This window comes from Megascapheus bottae, chromosome 2 (assembly GCF_031878675.1).
Source record: "Megascapheus bottae isolate mThoBot1 chromosome 2, mThoBot2.hap1, whole genome shotgun sequence".
In the NCBI taxonomy this organism is placed as follows: domain Eukaryota; kingdom Metazoa; phylum Chordata; class Mammalia; order Rodentia; family Geomyidae; genus Megascapheus; species Megascapheus bottae.
The window spans coordinates 74,044,217-74,060,957 of NC_143510.1; the positions used below are offsets into that span (position 1 = coordinate 74,044,217).

Sequence of the window (16,741 nt, forward strand, 5' to 3'; positions counted from 1 at the left end):
TAAAAAGGTGGGGCAGAAAAATTGCATGGCTAAGAATATATGCCAATCTCAGCCCTATGAGTAACTAGTTCTGTAAATAGGCAAATTATCAAACTATTGTGGTATCTAGCTTTAGCATCTATAATATAGGTACACTTAGGATTATAAAATTAAATGACAGAAGATCAACGAAGTTTATAGTTGGTTCTGGTACCCAATTCAATTTCTTTTTCTTCACTGTTTTCTCAGAACATTTACATACTGAATATTCAGAATAAAACCTACTAATTTTTACATTTGAAATATGGTGTGGCCTTATATGTATTAAAAGGCTTTACTGTTTTCATAGTGCTGTTCCAAAAATCATGGCTTTATAAAATCGCAATAACAATATTAAGTAGATATGATCGTCTTTGTAATTAAACGAAGTAACAGATAGGAAATTTCAGGTAGTAAAAGGCAAAACTAAATCTAGAACCACTATCTTATAACTTTGTAGTCCTTCCATCCAATTTGTGTATGTTTTCACTAAACATTATTTTTGTTCACAATTTTCATATATAGATTACTAGAAGATAAAAAGCAAAGGCAAACTTTATGTTCTTTAAGATTTAAAAAATTTTTAAGTTGAAAATATTTTATGCCAAGGTGCATAAGTCTATACATTAGTAGTTCTAAAAAAGGTCTAAGGATAACTTTATAAATGGGAATAAAGAAGGAACAAAACATAGTGAGCATTTGTGAAACATACTAATTTAAGTTGAAATCTGGTTTCAAAATTTTCTCTAGAGATATCTGAATTTATTTTCTATTAGAAGATATTTTGGTCTTTTAAAAAAAAAGGTAAGAAAAAAATTTTAAATTAAGACTGGATTGGCTGCATATACCTCTCTGAGGTACCTACCACCCAGCATGTATGAGATTCATCTCCAGCACAACAAAAATAAAGGCAAAAAACAAACAAACAACAACAAAAAAGGTTATACAGCAAGAAAGTTACTAAGCAGCAGAATTAAAAATAAAAAATGTAACTAAAGTATATATTTTGATCAAGAGGAACTTACTCAACATAAATATATCAAAAGAATCTTGTAAACCTTACATAGATGTAGTGTTTAAAAAAACTAACAGACTTCAGCTTAATTTCTACATAGCAATGACAGATCTGATGGATTACATGCAGTCTAATCTTATAGATCTAAAAATTAGCTGGAGATGTGGCTCAAGTGTTAGAGCACCTGCCTGACAAAGTTAAGGCCCTGAGTTTCAAATCTCAGTGCCACCAAACCAAAATTAATATCCATGCAATATAAATTAGTCTTTAAAAATCTTACCAATATTTTTGATGTATAAGCACAATTCACAGAAATTCCTGTTACTAGATAGGACAAAATATTTGGGGGAATAGCTTCTGGTTCAGGAACCTTTTTATAATGCTTTTCATTTATGTAAGCTTGAACAACTGTCATTCTGTTCATTGTTAATGTTCCTGTTTTATCTGAGCAAATAGCTGTAGCATTTCCCATGGTTTCACAAGCATCCAGATGCCGTACTAAGTTATTGTCTTTCATCATTTTCTAGTGGTAAAAGAAAAGTGGAGTTAAGCTACATATAAAACAAATCACCTCATTATATTATAATGAGAATTAAACTTTGCTTTATATATAGTACAAGAAGGACAAATTTAAGATAGCACCTTAAGTTAAAGAGAGCAGTAGATTTCATCTATACAATATATTCAATAAATGGACACAGTTTTAACCACAATGACTACACGCTTTTAAGAAGCTCAATGAAATATTTTGACATGAAAAAGAAAAAAACAATGGAAATCTGTACTGGAAGTACAGGGTTTTTTTTTTTTGTAACAATATAGGGTATTTTTATTTGCAACAACTTATGATACAGGCTGATAATTCTTTATTAAAAATAAGGAAAATGGAAATAAGAATTCTCCACAGATCTTTAAGGAGAAAAGTAACTTTCATCCTTAGGAAAAATGGTCTTTTTGTTCATTTGTTTGACAACGGGACCAAAATTTGGTATCTGATGCTTGCTTTCACTCATTGTCTGGCACCTTATGACCAGGACCACACCTCTAACCCTAAAGGGTCTTGATATTTTCATTTATAACTAAAAAAAACATAGGTTTCTTAGAAATCAAGAGTTTTACAATAGTCCCCAGACATTTAAATTAAAATAAAACATCAATATACAATGGATTAAAAATGACACTGAATTGTTCATAAAGCTTTCCCCCCTGACTAATAGTTAAGTCCTTCAAAAACAAATACAGGAAAGGGGAATGTGTACTTTGAAAATTACTTGAGACCTGCATATAAAAAAAGATTAAATTCTTCAGTAAAGAAAAAAAGGCTGTTTAATTTTTTAACACATGAACACATCCAACTACACTGTGGTGAAAAGAACAGTAATTAGTAATAGGATTAGGACTAAATAAATGTTTAAGAAAAGCTTAAAAATCATTAAACAATGCTCTCATTTAAGGATCATATCAAGCAGCCTATATCACTGTGTTCAATTCAAAAATTAATATCATTAACATCTGTTTATAATGACAGCCCTGGTAAAATGATTGATCAACATGTCTAAAATTCATATCTATCTTAAATGTTTCTAATTATTTTAAGCTATCAAAATTACAGATAACTTATCACTACAATCCTTTTTGATTTTTTGATATATTTTATTTTTGAAATAAAAATTGTTGGATTCTTGAAAAGAAAATAAACTCAAACACTGTACAAAAGATATTCATATCATGACAGTCTTATTGTAAAATACTTTTGAATACTGAAGATAAGGGTGTTAAAGAAAAATCCATGAGTAATTATATTTTTCTACTGTTAGCAATGCTATTTAAGGAGAATTGCTAACACTTCAAAATTTATGAAAGTAGCATTTTATCTGTTATATATAATTTTTTAACCTGAAAAAAACATTTTGAAAGAAAGACTACTTGGCATTTCTGAATATCAGAAAGGCTACAGAGGCTGAGCCAGAAGAAGGGTGGAACAGATGAGTACTGAGGTAAATAAACAAGACCAGACTGGGCAAGGCTCTGCTAGCCATGGAGGGAAGTTAACAAAGTTTTACACAGGAAATCACATAATCTGAATTATTTTTTGGAAATATGATTTGGCATGCATGTGAGAAAAACAGATTGTGGGGCAATTGTGGGAAGGCCAGAGAGGCGTCAGAAGGCTGGCCCCAAGTCAAGCTCTTTGCTCTTAAGAGTATAAGTTAAATGGCAAACATTCTTATCTCACTTTTACAGGCTTAAAGGAGGTGACAAGACTTGGTAATGTACTATCAGATAATGGAAATAAGGCTAGAACACTGTCTACAATGTTGTTTGTCATTGTTAAAGCTACTCTCTCAGAAGAAGCAAGTCTTAATACTTTATATGTACGTGTATGTGTACATACACGTATATATGTATGTATATATTGGTTGGTCAGTTGTGGGGCTTCAATTCTGGGCCTGGGTGCTGTCCCTGAACTCTTCATCTCAAGGCTAGCACTCTACCACTTTGAGCCACAGTCCCACTTATACACAAAATATTTAACCAAGAGTAGGTACAGGGCACCAATGACTGTGTTTCTGAACAGTGTACAATTTTAGAAGTCTACTTTCAAAAGCAGAAAAGGAGTAACTAGATGTATATTTTATATACAAATTGAGGTTTTAAACATATTACATACTGTAGCTCTTTAAGTATTTCCTACTAACCTTCACTGAATAAGCTAGTGAGATAGTAACTGCAAGTGGAAGACCTTCTGGCACTGCAACCACTAAAACTGTAACTCCAATAATGAAGAACTTCACAAAATATTGTATATAGATTGGTGTGCACTCAGCAAGCCATGGTCTCTTCTGAACCCAGAAGGTATCAATGACAAAATATAATACTAGAATAATAACTGTGATGGCAGACATCAACAGACCTTTCAGGGCAGAAAAAAAAAGAAAAAGGCAATTATTTCAATGCTCTAGACACTATTCATTTTCAGTTAACAATATTACACTATAAATAATTTTATAATTAGCTCAATAATATTTAATTTCTCTGAGAAGATGTTACCTCCTTTTTTGTACCTAACTCATCACTGGACACTGCTCGACTTAACTTTTGCTTCCAGATATAGCTCTGAACCAGGAGAACTAGAAGAAAAGCATTTATCATTCTTAATTGTTTCTTCTGCCTTCAATTTAAAAATAAAACATGATGGAGAAATTAAAAAAAAAAACAATGAGGGAGAAACTCCAAAACCTTAGCATTAATATGTTACTTTATATGTTCAACAGGCAACTTGCCTGATGCTGAAAGAGAAGGCAGTAAGAATGGGATCAACTGAGAAGCTTGAAATTAAATAATCAACTCTCCATGTAAAACAGATACAAGATACAGAAAAATTGTACTATCTGAATTATTTCATTTATTTTTGTTCTGTCCTTACTGTTTTATTAACCCAAGAAAACAAATGTTAACTATACATTACGTAACACTTAACTATGTCATGTAGTATTTACTTCTTAAAAATGTACATTAAAAAATTAGGCAAGTCTATATATCTGGGACTAATACATCAAATCCAATGACTACTAATACCATCACCACAAGTTCCCTATGTCATCCTTCTACACTATAGGAGTCACCACTGTGATTTAGTTACATAACATAAAAGCAAATATTTGGGCTTCAAAGAATAAGCTTAGTGAGGATACAAAGCAAAACCTTCACTCTTCCAAAATATTCCTGGAAATAGCAGAATGATGCAATTTAAGTGACTTTCATAATGCATGTTGATTTATCCACACAATGTTCTTTTGAAATGGTGATAATGCTAGAGATTTTCTGCTTTCATATATGAGTTCTACTTTTTCTTCTGAAGAGTAGTTCTATTAACAGGTATTTTTTTTTTTTTTTTTTTAGCAAATTCAATGGTTCATTACTTCAGCCTCACGGGTCTTTTCAAGCAAACTAACCTATGTTTAGAAAAACACATTTCTTTTTCATAGACAGCTAGTAACATGATGAATAATATGTGAGGTAAATAATCTATAATGAATTAACTTTATAGCGAATCTTCTCTCTACTGTCCCCAGAAAATTCAGGAACATTCATAGATGCATAGGTGGGTTTGTGAATTGGGCAGATGTAGGCACTGATTCTGAATGTTTATTAACTAGCTAACTAGCTGACCATTGTCCCGAAGGTGCCATAATATCGATACTTAAAAGATTCTTAACAGTATACTATCCATAAGCTGTGAAAAAAAACATTTCTGACTTTGTTTATATTTAAAAAAAAACAATTTTAACTGTGTCAAAAGATAATTTTCAAGTAAAAATGCATTTTTTAAAACAAAATACCTTATTTTCTTCTACATATCATACCTGCTTTGCCAATTTGAACAGCCAGTTTCGTAAGTTTTCCTTGTAAAACAGATTTTTCCTTTTTTGGCAAATTTGCTTTCTTTTTGTCTTTTTCATCACCATCTCCACCTTCTTCACTCTTTAAAGGCTGCATTTCCATGGCTGCGCCATCCTGGGCTTTTGCTACATTTAAGACCAAATATAATTTTACTGCCTTTTAAAGGCACTACTCATTATTAAGCATTAAAAAAAAATCAATTTCTTATGGGAAACAGAAAAGATGTAAACATCCACCTTTCCCCTATTCCACCCATGTGCTGTATGTGTTTACACAGAGGGAATAAAACAACAGTGATATTATGAAACTGTAACTGCTGTGAAGATTTAAATGCTAGGTAATTGTGACAACTCATAAGAATGTAAGATCCTTAAACAAAGAACTAAGGAATTCTAAATAATTTCTTTCCCTCTATGTTATATTAAGTAATATCCAAAGCCTATAAGTGCCTATTTATATGACTATACTGTACAAAATCATGTACATGTCTGGGGAGAAAGCTACATATATTTAAGTACTTAAATGCAAATAATATTTATACTTGATCTTTCATATGCACTTTTGCTATTATGTAGTAGACATTTCAAGTATGTTATAATATTTGAAATGCTAAAGTGAAAGCTATCTAAGCTTAATATCAACAAAATGTAATTAAAATCCTCTCAATACTCTATAGACAGCATGAGTTAGGTACTGGGAAGAAGAAAGCTTAATTCAAGTTTGTAACACTATGGATGTTCTCTGCCAGGTGTATCCTAATTTTGGACAGATATAGTATGTAACAGATGTATTTTTGAACAAAATGAACACTTTTATTGTCCTGAACTTACCTTTGTTGCGGTTCTCAATAGCTCCATCTTGCTTCTTATCTGTAGGAACAAAACAGGAATTAAGCTTTCCAAAAGAAATGAATACAGCCATGCTAAATTATGCAGAGGAGGCTCACATTTCTATAAGAGAATTGTTGAACAATGTGTGGCACACACGTGTGTGGTATGGTGTGTGTCTATAGAACAGAAAACATTTGGCTTATAAGGAACTACTATGTCAGTAGCTCCCTAAATCTTACTGTGGGAGAATACACTAAAATAATTTAACGCGTCTACACTTGACTTTTCCAGTAAGACTTTAATTCTTTTACAAACTGAACTAAAGCCAAATACGGTATAAGAAAATTCTCTTATATCCAAATATGGCATAAGAACATAAGAAATTTCAAACTAATTATAGGCATAACCTTAAGAAAGCAGAAAAATATGATAGAGACAAGAGGGGAATGTTAATAAAAATATATAACAAGCACATAGAATTTTAATGGGAATGAGAACAAAGGGCACATACAAGACAGGTGAGGCAAGTTACAAAAAACAATACAAATGTATAGAAGTCAGCCAACATAATTCCCCAAACCAACTAGATTCAGAAAACAGAAAGGTGAGATGTCTGAAGCTATAATCAAGGAAGGAGAGTGCTATCTGGAGTAGGAAATATACTAAAAATGGCAAAAAGGAAGCATGATAATTCAGTTTTTTTTCTCTGTAACAACTCTAATTAAAAAGAACCATCTTCAAACTGGAAAACATGGAACAAATTTATTCAGGAAGGAACAGAAGCTCCGGACAGATAAAGAGATAGTAAGAGAATACCTAGCTACTTTCAATGAGTTCCAATTTGGAGACCAGTTACATTCCAGGTTACTGAAGGAATGGAGACAGATTACCCTGGACTGAATTTGAATAGTTGCCAAAGCAAGCAAGAGGATGAGTCTTCAAGTATATAGAAGAAAAAATATCAACCTGTCTTACAAAAAGAAAAAAAAAACAGGAAAACACCTAGGTAAGTAAAGAAAACAAAAAGAAAAACAATGATTAGATGTTAATTCCTCCAAATATTAATATTCTGGATTGGGTTAATAAAAAGTTGTATAAGACCTTATGGAAAAAAAGATGTTACTGGAAACACTGGTGTCAATAAGAATTATATGACAATAAAAACTTCTCTTTCTTTTTAATGGGGTACAGTGATTTCTGACTTCTGTATATTAGGACAGAATAGACTCAGGAGGGGCTTGATCTTCCATTTTCTAGCATTCTAATTGCCAAATTAGTTCAAAGAAAACAGCCTCTACCTCATATTGTTGTGAAGAACAGTGAGATGGAACAAGCAAAGCACTCAAATCACTATCATTACTGGTTTTCAAACTACACTCCCATTAGCCATAAGGAACACACTGAGGTCTGTCTGGTCAACAGACATAGGAGAAATACAGATAATGTGGGACTGCCCCTTCACTTATAACCAAAATTTTACTGTCTTTTTCTGAGCTAGGAAATGAATCCAGAACTTTGTGTATGCCACTCAAATGCTTTATCACTAAGCTGTATATTTTTGTTTGAAATAATTTCATCACTAACAATAAAATGCCAAGGAAAAAATAATCAACCCAAATATTAGTAACTGCATTTCTGGGTGTAGCTAGCTCAGTGACAGAGCATTTGCCTAGCATGTGTGAAGATCTAAGTTCAATCCCTAGAACCACAATGCTGCCTGCATACATCTCTCAAAAAGCAAAGGAAACAAATCAAACCGAAAGAAAAAAAATCACAGGGAAAAAAAATTAAAAAAACCACTACTGTGGCATTTCCACCTAGCCAATAGACCCAGCAATAAATTCCCTGTGTGTGGCACAGTTTCTTATGAGATAAACATAAAGCTTAAGAGTGAAGTCATAGACCAACTATGCAAGTAATTCTATGTGAATGGGAGGAAACTTGAAAAAGATTTAAAACTCAGAGACCAAATTAATAGTTGATAAAAGACTACTGAAATCACAGGGGGAAAACAAAATAAACAAAAAGCTATGTTATAAAGACAATAAAATCAAATGGAAGCATTTGAGTAGATGCTGAATCAGTCACAAGCTATATAAGAGGAGACTGGTGTATCTGCCAAAGGCCTAATGGACTACTAAAAGAATAATTTTCTTTCCTTTAATGTTACTACTTAAAAGAGTAATACTTGGTAATTATTTTTTTTTATGGAACTTGTCACAGATTCTCATGGAAAAAATGTATTTTCTGTATATTTTAAGATATACTTGACTCCATTTCCAAATGTAAAATTGCTAGTCTTACTTTTCTTTTCTTTTTTCTTCTCATCTTTCTTCTCTTCTTCTTCACCTCCAGCTCCAAGTAAGGTAAAGATAATTCCAGTCTGAGAATTCACACCTACAGCTGTAACTACCATTCTTCCAGAGCCTTCCATTACATGAGTACCTACAACAGAGAACTTTATAAAAATTCTAATACAAGTCCCTCCTACCACTGTTTCAAATTTCAGTAATGGTTTTAATATCCTCAAAATGGGACATGATGTTAAATCCTAAATTCTTTTAATATTAGAATGTTCGCAAACAGACTTCACTGTGATAAATTCATACAGATCCAGGATACTTTGAGAAAGTTCACTCCTCTTCATTCTATTTCCCTATCCCTTCCCCCTTATCAGATAATGGTGGGTTTCATTATGTTATCTTCATATTATGAAATGTACTTTAATACTCTCCACTCTCAGTACCCTTTCCCCCTTTAATTAATCCCTCATCTCCCTTCTATACTCAATCATACAACTCAATTCCTCTTATGTAGAAGAGGAATAAAAGTTACTTGTTCTTCATGAAAATGCAGAAAGATATGCATTCCTTAAACAAGCCAGTGAATGTAAAGTACTTATTTTGCTGAGAAATGTACTTACAATCCAATAAATTCAGCAGCATGGATGTCCTATTTTCTACACCCAACTCAAGTCCATAACCTCTATCTAACCCAAGCTTCAACCCCCACCAGCCTTGATTACTTTAATAGCCTTCTAGTTATTCTCTCTTCCTTCCTAGTTCATCACGAAATACATTTTAAATTTCCTAAAATGTGACTTGATTATATGTTCATCACAATTCAAAATTTCTGACTATATTGTCTTCTGAGTTAGGTCCAATATCTTCACTTGAGACCAACCAACCTTTTAAACTTTCTCTTCTACTACTCTAGCATTAAATCTCATTGTCTAAATCTATATAACAGAGATAAGAACATGGCCTGAATTCGGACTGTCCTTCAAACAATCTTGCATGTTTGAAGACATTACTGTTATTTCCTACCAAGTTGTATGTGGATATCTCTGCATCTTTCCTTACTCATTATTGGGCTTTCACTCCTTTATTTCTATCTTTTGTGACTTTTTGGAAGGCTGAGAAATTGAGCTTTCCTTTTTAGGATTTGATAAAGTCTTTTTAGTCATCACTCATTTGCATTTGGTCTAACCTTCTGGAGGGCAACACTTTACTATCTTATATTCCAAACCAATGCTCAATGATTATTTGCAAACTAAGATTAGAAAGAAGATGTATGCTACTTCAGTATTTTAAGGGTTCATACTTGACTATTAACTGCTGAATAACTTATCCAACATGCATGTTTTCTTTTAAATTACTTTAATTTTCTTGCTTTAAAAGATTTATATTCTGAGCTTTACTTCTAGCTACTTGGGAGGCCGAGATATTAGAATCATGGCTCAAAACCTACCCGGACACAAGTCCATGAGACTCTTATTTCCAATTAACCACCAAAAAGCTGGAAGTAAGGCTGTGGCCTAGTGATAGAGTGCTAGTCTTGAGCAAAAAAGTTCAGGGATAGCACTCTTCCCTGAGTTCAAGCCCCGGGCTTGGTACACACACACACAGAAAAATTCTGACTTTATATTAATCTCAATTCCTTACCACAGTCTGGTAAGATGTTGGCAGTTAATGTAAACAGTTTTTGGTCAGGTCATATCTTGACTACTAGTGGAATACTACTTTTAAAAAATCTAAATTTAAGAAGCCAAGAACAGCAGCGCAAGATGGCATCATGAGAGAAAACTTAAAATAAATGCATGTTGTGTTTTTCAGTACATTTTTGGAATAGAGAAATAGATGAAGAATAACTTTCCCACCCATAATGTGACAGAGGACTCTACAAAATTATTTTAGTCTTTTCTTATATATGGAAAACTTATAGAGTTCTCTTGGTATACTTGGTGTGCTAGGAACTACAGATAACCTACTAGTTATCTCTGTTAAAACAGAAAAGGACCAAAGTTCAGTTAAAGGAAATCAACCTGAACAGCTAAGCACTATGTAAATACCCTAAATGTACATAAAAGTCCATTAAGTATATATACAGAAAAGGCAAAAGAAAATTATCTCACTTTGCCAAATATTATGGCAAAATGAATCTATGATGGGAAGGTATGATTACATACTTTCCCTCCTATTTGGAAATGACAGAGAATTTATTTCATTAATATGAATAATGAATAGAATTTATTTCATTAACACCAATAATGAATATATATTACTTAAGTACATTATCTTATAGATTCAAGGTATTCCTGCCTAATGTATGAAATGAGCAAAAAGTACATCAATACAAAGAGGAACTCAAATAGAGAATGCATATTCTAAATGGCTAGATGTTGATGACACACAAATCAGGAGATTTTTTTTGACAAAGGTTGTCTATACTATTATTGGGTGTATTCCTTATTTATAAATGGTGTTCTTAAAGGTATACATATACAATTAACTCATTTCTCAGATTTTACAGCATACATACACTTAATACTGTGACATTTGTAGTTTTTTTTGTCAGATATTTGCAACTCTTAAAAGAGGGATGGTTAAAATTAGAGCTTCTGCTCTGGAATTATGGCTAACTTAACTGATTCTTGTGATTATCACAAGTTTGACTTCAGTCTCATTAAAATAATATCCAGTCAATTAAAATATAAAGCTCACATAGGAATGAAAGATTATACATTCCCAGTTATTTAATTAAATCAACAGGGATGTTCTGACAATGTATACAATGTGAGAATTCCATTAACAACTGCTAGTGGTAACAGAAAACATGCAATGTTTTGGCTTCTTCCAAACTGTAGTAGAAACAAATGTAGTTCTGACAATTTCACAAATTCTGTAGGGTATACCATAAAAGTAAGAGTAAATGGCAAGGCATGGTGGCTCATGCCTGTAACCAAGGCTGAGATCAGAAGATCGTGCTTCAAAGCCAGGCTGAGCATTAAAGAATCCAAAGTAACAACCATCCCATTGAAAAAATGGGCCAAAGAGAGTCTTCTCTGAAGAAGAAACAAAAATGGCCTATAGACACATGAAGAAATGCTCAACATCTCTGGTCATAAAAGAAATGCAAATCAAAACAACTCTAAGATTCCACCTCACTCCAGTTAGAATGGCCAGGATCAGGAAAACCAGTAATAACAGATGCTGGAGGGGATGTGGCCAGGAGGGATCACTACTACACTGTTGGTGGGAGTGCAAACTTGTTCAACCACTATGGAAAGCAGTGTGGCAGTGCCTCAAAAGGCTAAACATAGAACTCCCCTATAACCCAGCAATTCCACTACTTGGCATTTACCCAACCATCCAGAAACAAGGGCATACTAAATCCACTAGCACAACAATGTTCATTGCAGCACTATTCACCATAGCAAAGATATGGAACCAACCTAGATGTCCCTCAGTTGATGAGTGGATCAACAAGTTGTGGTATTTTTACACAATGAATTCTATGCTGCTGTCAGAAAGAACGACATCACCCCATTTGTTAGGAAATGGAAAGACTTAGAAAAAATCATATTAAGTGAAGTAAGCCAGACTCAAAGGAACTTAGGATCAATGGTTTCCCTCATTTGTCATAATCAGTAGAAACCTTGGGCTCTACTAGAAGAGATCTGTAATAGAGCAAAATCTTGATACATAAGGCCATATAGTATGAAGCTAATTGAAAGGACCTCCAGGATATTGAAACAAAAGCCATATAATGAATGATTGTTGTCCTTAATGTACTATGTTATATCTCATCTCCTTTGCTGTCCCTTGGGCATCTCATATTGTTACAGTATCTCACTTTGTTATCTGATATATTGAATTTATTTGTATTTGGTTATTTGAAATTTGATAGGGAAGGGGGAAAACCAAGACGGGTGGGGGGTGGGGGGAGGGTAATGGGTACCAAGAAATGTGAAAGGGTATCAATGTACGTGAATTAATGCACCTTCTATCTGGTAACCCTTTTATTAATTACAATAAAAATATTAAAAAAAAAGAATGTGAGACTCTTATCTCCAATTAACTACTAGAAAACTGTAAGTGGCACTGTGGCTCAAGGGGTAGGATGGTAGCCTTGAGCTGAAGAGCTCAGGGACAGCACCTAGGTCCAGAGTTGAAGCCCCATGACCACTAAAAAATAAATAAAAAAAATAAATAAAAAGTAAGAGTAAGAATCTTAGAAATTCTAATGGGGGTCAAGTTGTGGTACTCTGGCTCCTTCTCATTATGCATCTTAGAAAGTAGTTTGTAAAATTTTACACTGTCCTTTTGACTTCATTTCCAACTAACCTGAGTTCAAATGATCACATTCACACTATGACAAATATCTCGAACAGACATCAATTTCTTCCTTTTATTTTTACGTTTTATTTATTACTACTTTTTGTGGTACTGGGTTTCATTCAACTCAGCCTCTTGTTGACTAGTGAAGTGCTCTGTACCACTGAGGTGCCTTCCTCTTTTTTTTTTGTTTTTTTGGCCAGTCTTGGGGCTTGAACTCAAGAGTTTTGGCCCTGTCTCTGAGCTTCTTTTGTTCAAGGCTAGAGCTCTACCACTTGAGCCAAAGTGCCACTTCTGGCATTTTCTGTTAATGTCGTACTGTGGAGTCAAACTCAGGCTTCATGAATGCTAGACAAGCACTCTACCACTATGCCACATTCCCAGCCTTCCTCTTTTCCCTTTTTAGGTAGGTTCTTATCTGTGAACAATAATAGACTTTTGACTGATATCCTTGGATCTATGCTTTCTACATAAGTGGAATCACAGATGTGAACCACCATGCTTGCTTCACTGGTTAAGGTAGGAGAGATAGATATTTTTCCCAGTTTTTTTTTTTTTTTGCCTGGCCTAGCCTGAATAGCTGTCTTCCTGAAAGATCTTTACCTCTAAAATAGCTGGGATTGCATTCAAGAGCCATTGCATGAAGCCTACACTTCCTTTTTAAACAGTACTCTCATACATATTCTCCATCCTTCAAATATGTCTTGTACATGTATGAATTCATGCCTAAAATAGCTAGAGTATGTGAACCTTAAGGGTTTTAAAAAAATCATTTATTAAGACAAAATCTTGTCCTGTGCCTATCATCACATTTATTTCCTTTAACTCTATATAATGAATCATCCCTTTATACTCCAACCATCCTTAAGAATGAATGTAAACCCCACCCCCTCAAAAATAATTCAACACAAATCATTAAACTTAAGATTTTTCTCTATTTTCAATACTGTCTAGATTCAACATTGAACACTGTTCCTGTTTGTTTGGTTGGTTTTTTTTGGCTAATCCTGGGCTTTGAACTCAGGGCCTGAGCACTGTCCTTGGGCTTTCTCAAAGCCAGAGCTCTACTACTTGAGCCACATCACCACTTCCGGCTTTTTTCTATGTATATGGTATAAAGGAATTGAACCTGGGTCTTTGTGCATGCTAGGCAAGTACTCTACCACTAGGCCAAACTCCCGGCCCCTGTCCCCTGTTTCTTATAAGAAAAGTTTCTAATGATTATATGGGCAAACTATAAGGAAATACTGATTCCTCTTCATATATTGTCTCTTATGGAAGTAAACTGTGTTGACAATAATTATAGCTGTGTTGTAGAAAATAGTTCAAAGTTTTAAAAAAGTAATTCATACCTGATAAAAGTAAGGGATCCTTATCTAAAGATTTCTTAACATGATCGGATTCACCTGTCAATGAACTTTCATCAATTTTGAGATCATTACCCTGAATAAGTATACCATCAGCTGGAAGAAGATCACCTACAATTAAAAAAAAAAAAGCAGTGTTATGGGTAACTGTAAAGGAGATTAGAATAGATTTTAGAGATGTTGCTTTGCTTTACTTACCATATTTCACTTGAGCAATATCCCCAACAGTAATGTCAGCTACAGGTATCTGAATGACCTGACCACCCCTGATGACGGTGAACTTTTGTTCCTGTTCAATTCGGCTCTGCAAACCCCTGAATTGTTTCTCTTTACTCCAGTCATTGAAAGCAGTCACTAATACCACACACACCACTGACAAGAGGATTGCAGCTCCTTCAATCCAGCCGGTTTCGCCTTCACCTTCTTCCTCCCCAACAGAAACTTCTCCACAAACTATTTGGAAAGAAAGAAAATGCTTATCAAAAACATTTTGTAATGATGACAATGAAGCCAAACTGTATTTTTATGTTTAACTTTCTTTTTACTTTATCAATGTTGTATATGTCTCTTACTTTATCAATTTTGTGCTTATTTCTGAACATTCTTGGACTCAAATACTCTACATGGATAAAAATCTTAATCAGTGAATTTCAAACCAAAAGCTATGTTACAGAATGCCTCAAAAAAACTTCAGGCTTCACTCCAGACCACCAAGGAAGTAACTCACAATCAAGTGATTCACATAAAGTTTTTCAAAAGCTTTATGAACTAGTTAGAACTAGTTAGAACTTTATGAACTTTTAGAAACTAGTTAATGTTACTAGACAACTTAATATAATAAGTATATAATGGTGTTATACACACCTTAATTAAAATATATTTTGGGTGGGGAGCATGGCCTAGTGGTAGAGTGCTTGCGTAGCATACATGAAGCCCTGGGTTTGATTCCTCAGTGCCACATTCACAGAAAAAGCTGGAAGTGGTGCTGTGGCTCAAGTGGTAGACTGCTAGTCTTGAGAAAGTCCAAGGACCGTGCTCAGGCTCTGAGTTCAAGCCCCAGGACTGGTCAAAATAAAGGGGAAGAAAGAAATAGAAAAAAAAATTTTATTCCTAAAAAATGCTAATGATCATCTGAGCCATCACCAAGTAATAACTTTTATTCTGGTGGAGGGTCTCAACATAATGTTACTGGTGAATGACTAATTACTACAGTAGCTGCTGATGAATGAGGCAGTAGGAGTATTTCTTAGAACAGATAAGGTTTTCCCACCTTAAATCTTCCTTTTTGCAGAAGAATTCTCTGTAGCATTTGATGCTTAATAACATTTAAACTATAAACCCTCTCAAACCATTTTGCTTATTTTGTCAACTAACTTTATGTAGCATTCTAAATTATTTTAATAATGTTCACAGGATCTCCACCAATAGATTCCATCCTAAGATACCACTATCCATCTCAAGTAACTCTTCATCCATTTTGAGTTTTGCCACAAGATTACATCAATTTAGTGACACGCCCAGGTTTCACTTTTAGCTGTCTTTGTAGTTCTATCACATTTACATGTACTTCCTCCACTGAAGTTGTCAACCTCTCAAAGTCATCCATAAGAATTGGAATCAACTTCTAAACTCTTTTTAATAATGGTTTTATTTTGACTTTCTTCCAGAATTACAAATGCTCTTAGTGGCATCCACATTGATAATGTTCTTTCTTGAAGTTTTCAATTTACATTGCCTAAAACCCATCAAAAAGAATCTCTACACGGTATTAGAAGCTTTCTAAAATATATTTCTTCAGTAAGAAAAATATAATCATGGATTGCAAACTGAGAAATGAAAACAACCTTTGTGTACATCTCCATCAGAGCCCTTCAGTAACCAGATGAACTGTAAATAGGCAGTAATATTTTGAAGAGTTCTACCCACCCAGCGTGGTGAATCTTTAGGCTTAAAATTTTCAGCTGTAAGCAGACATGATACTTTCTATGCTTTGTTGTTCTGTTTACAGATCACTGACTGGCAAAGTAGATTTAATATAATCTGAAGATTTCTGGAATGGTAAAAGGTTTCAATAGCTGCATTAGTCCCTAATTAGAATAGGCTTGTCCTTTGAAACTAGGCACTGACTTCCCCTTTCTCGTTATGAAAGTCATAGATGGCATTTTCTTTAATATAAGAATGTTTCATCTGCATTGAAAAATGGGTTGTTTCATGTAGCCACCTTCATCAATTATTTTAGTTAGGTCTTCTGGATAATTTGCCATTTTACCTTGTACTTTCATTTATTGAGAATGGTTCTTTTCCTTCAAATTTCTTTTACTGGTCCCTTACTTTTCTTAGCCTTGATTAAACTGAAGGAAGTTTCTGCCTTCCTCTAGCTTAGACTTTGGGTTACAGATGTGGCTGGTTTGATATTCTATCTAGACCATTAAAACAGTCTTTACTTTTCACTTTGTTATTGTGCATTTTAAAACTTTCCTCAAAAGATAC

The 16,741-nt window shown here is 33.7% G+C and overlaps 1 protein-coding gene across 4 annotated transcripts in view; it reads right to left on the reverse strand.

The window, feature by feature from the left end:
• Positions 1 to 16,741, reverse strand: part of Atp2b1 (ATPase plasma membrane Ca2+ transporting 1) — a 100,267-nt gene that overhangs the window by 25,088 nt on the left and 58,438 nt on the right. For all 4 annotated transcript variants that reach the window (XM_090328369.1, XM_090328371.1, XM_090328370.1 and 1 more), the window contains exons 4-10: positions 14,450 to 14,704; positions 14,237 to 14,362; positions 8,572 to 8,712; positions 6,268 to 6,306; positions 5,401 to 5,562; positions 3,733 to 3,947; positions 1,314 to 1,556 (exon numbers count right to left, since the gene is read on the reverse strand). In XM_090328369.1, coding sequence (XP_090184495.1) covers positions 1,314 to 1,556; positions 3,733 to 3,947; positions 5,401 to 5,562; positions 6,268 to 6,306; positions 8,572 to 8,712; positions 14,237 to 14,362; positions 14,450 to 14,704 — 1,181 coding nt within the window. The remainder of the gene's footprint in view (positions 1 to 1,313; positions 1,557 to 3,732; positions 3,948 to 5,400; positions 5,563 to 6,267; positions 6,307 to 8,571; positions 8,713 to 14,236; positions 14,363 to 14,449; positions 14,705 to 16,741) is intronic.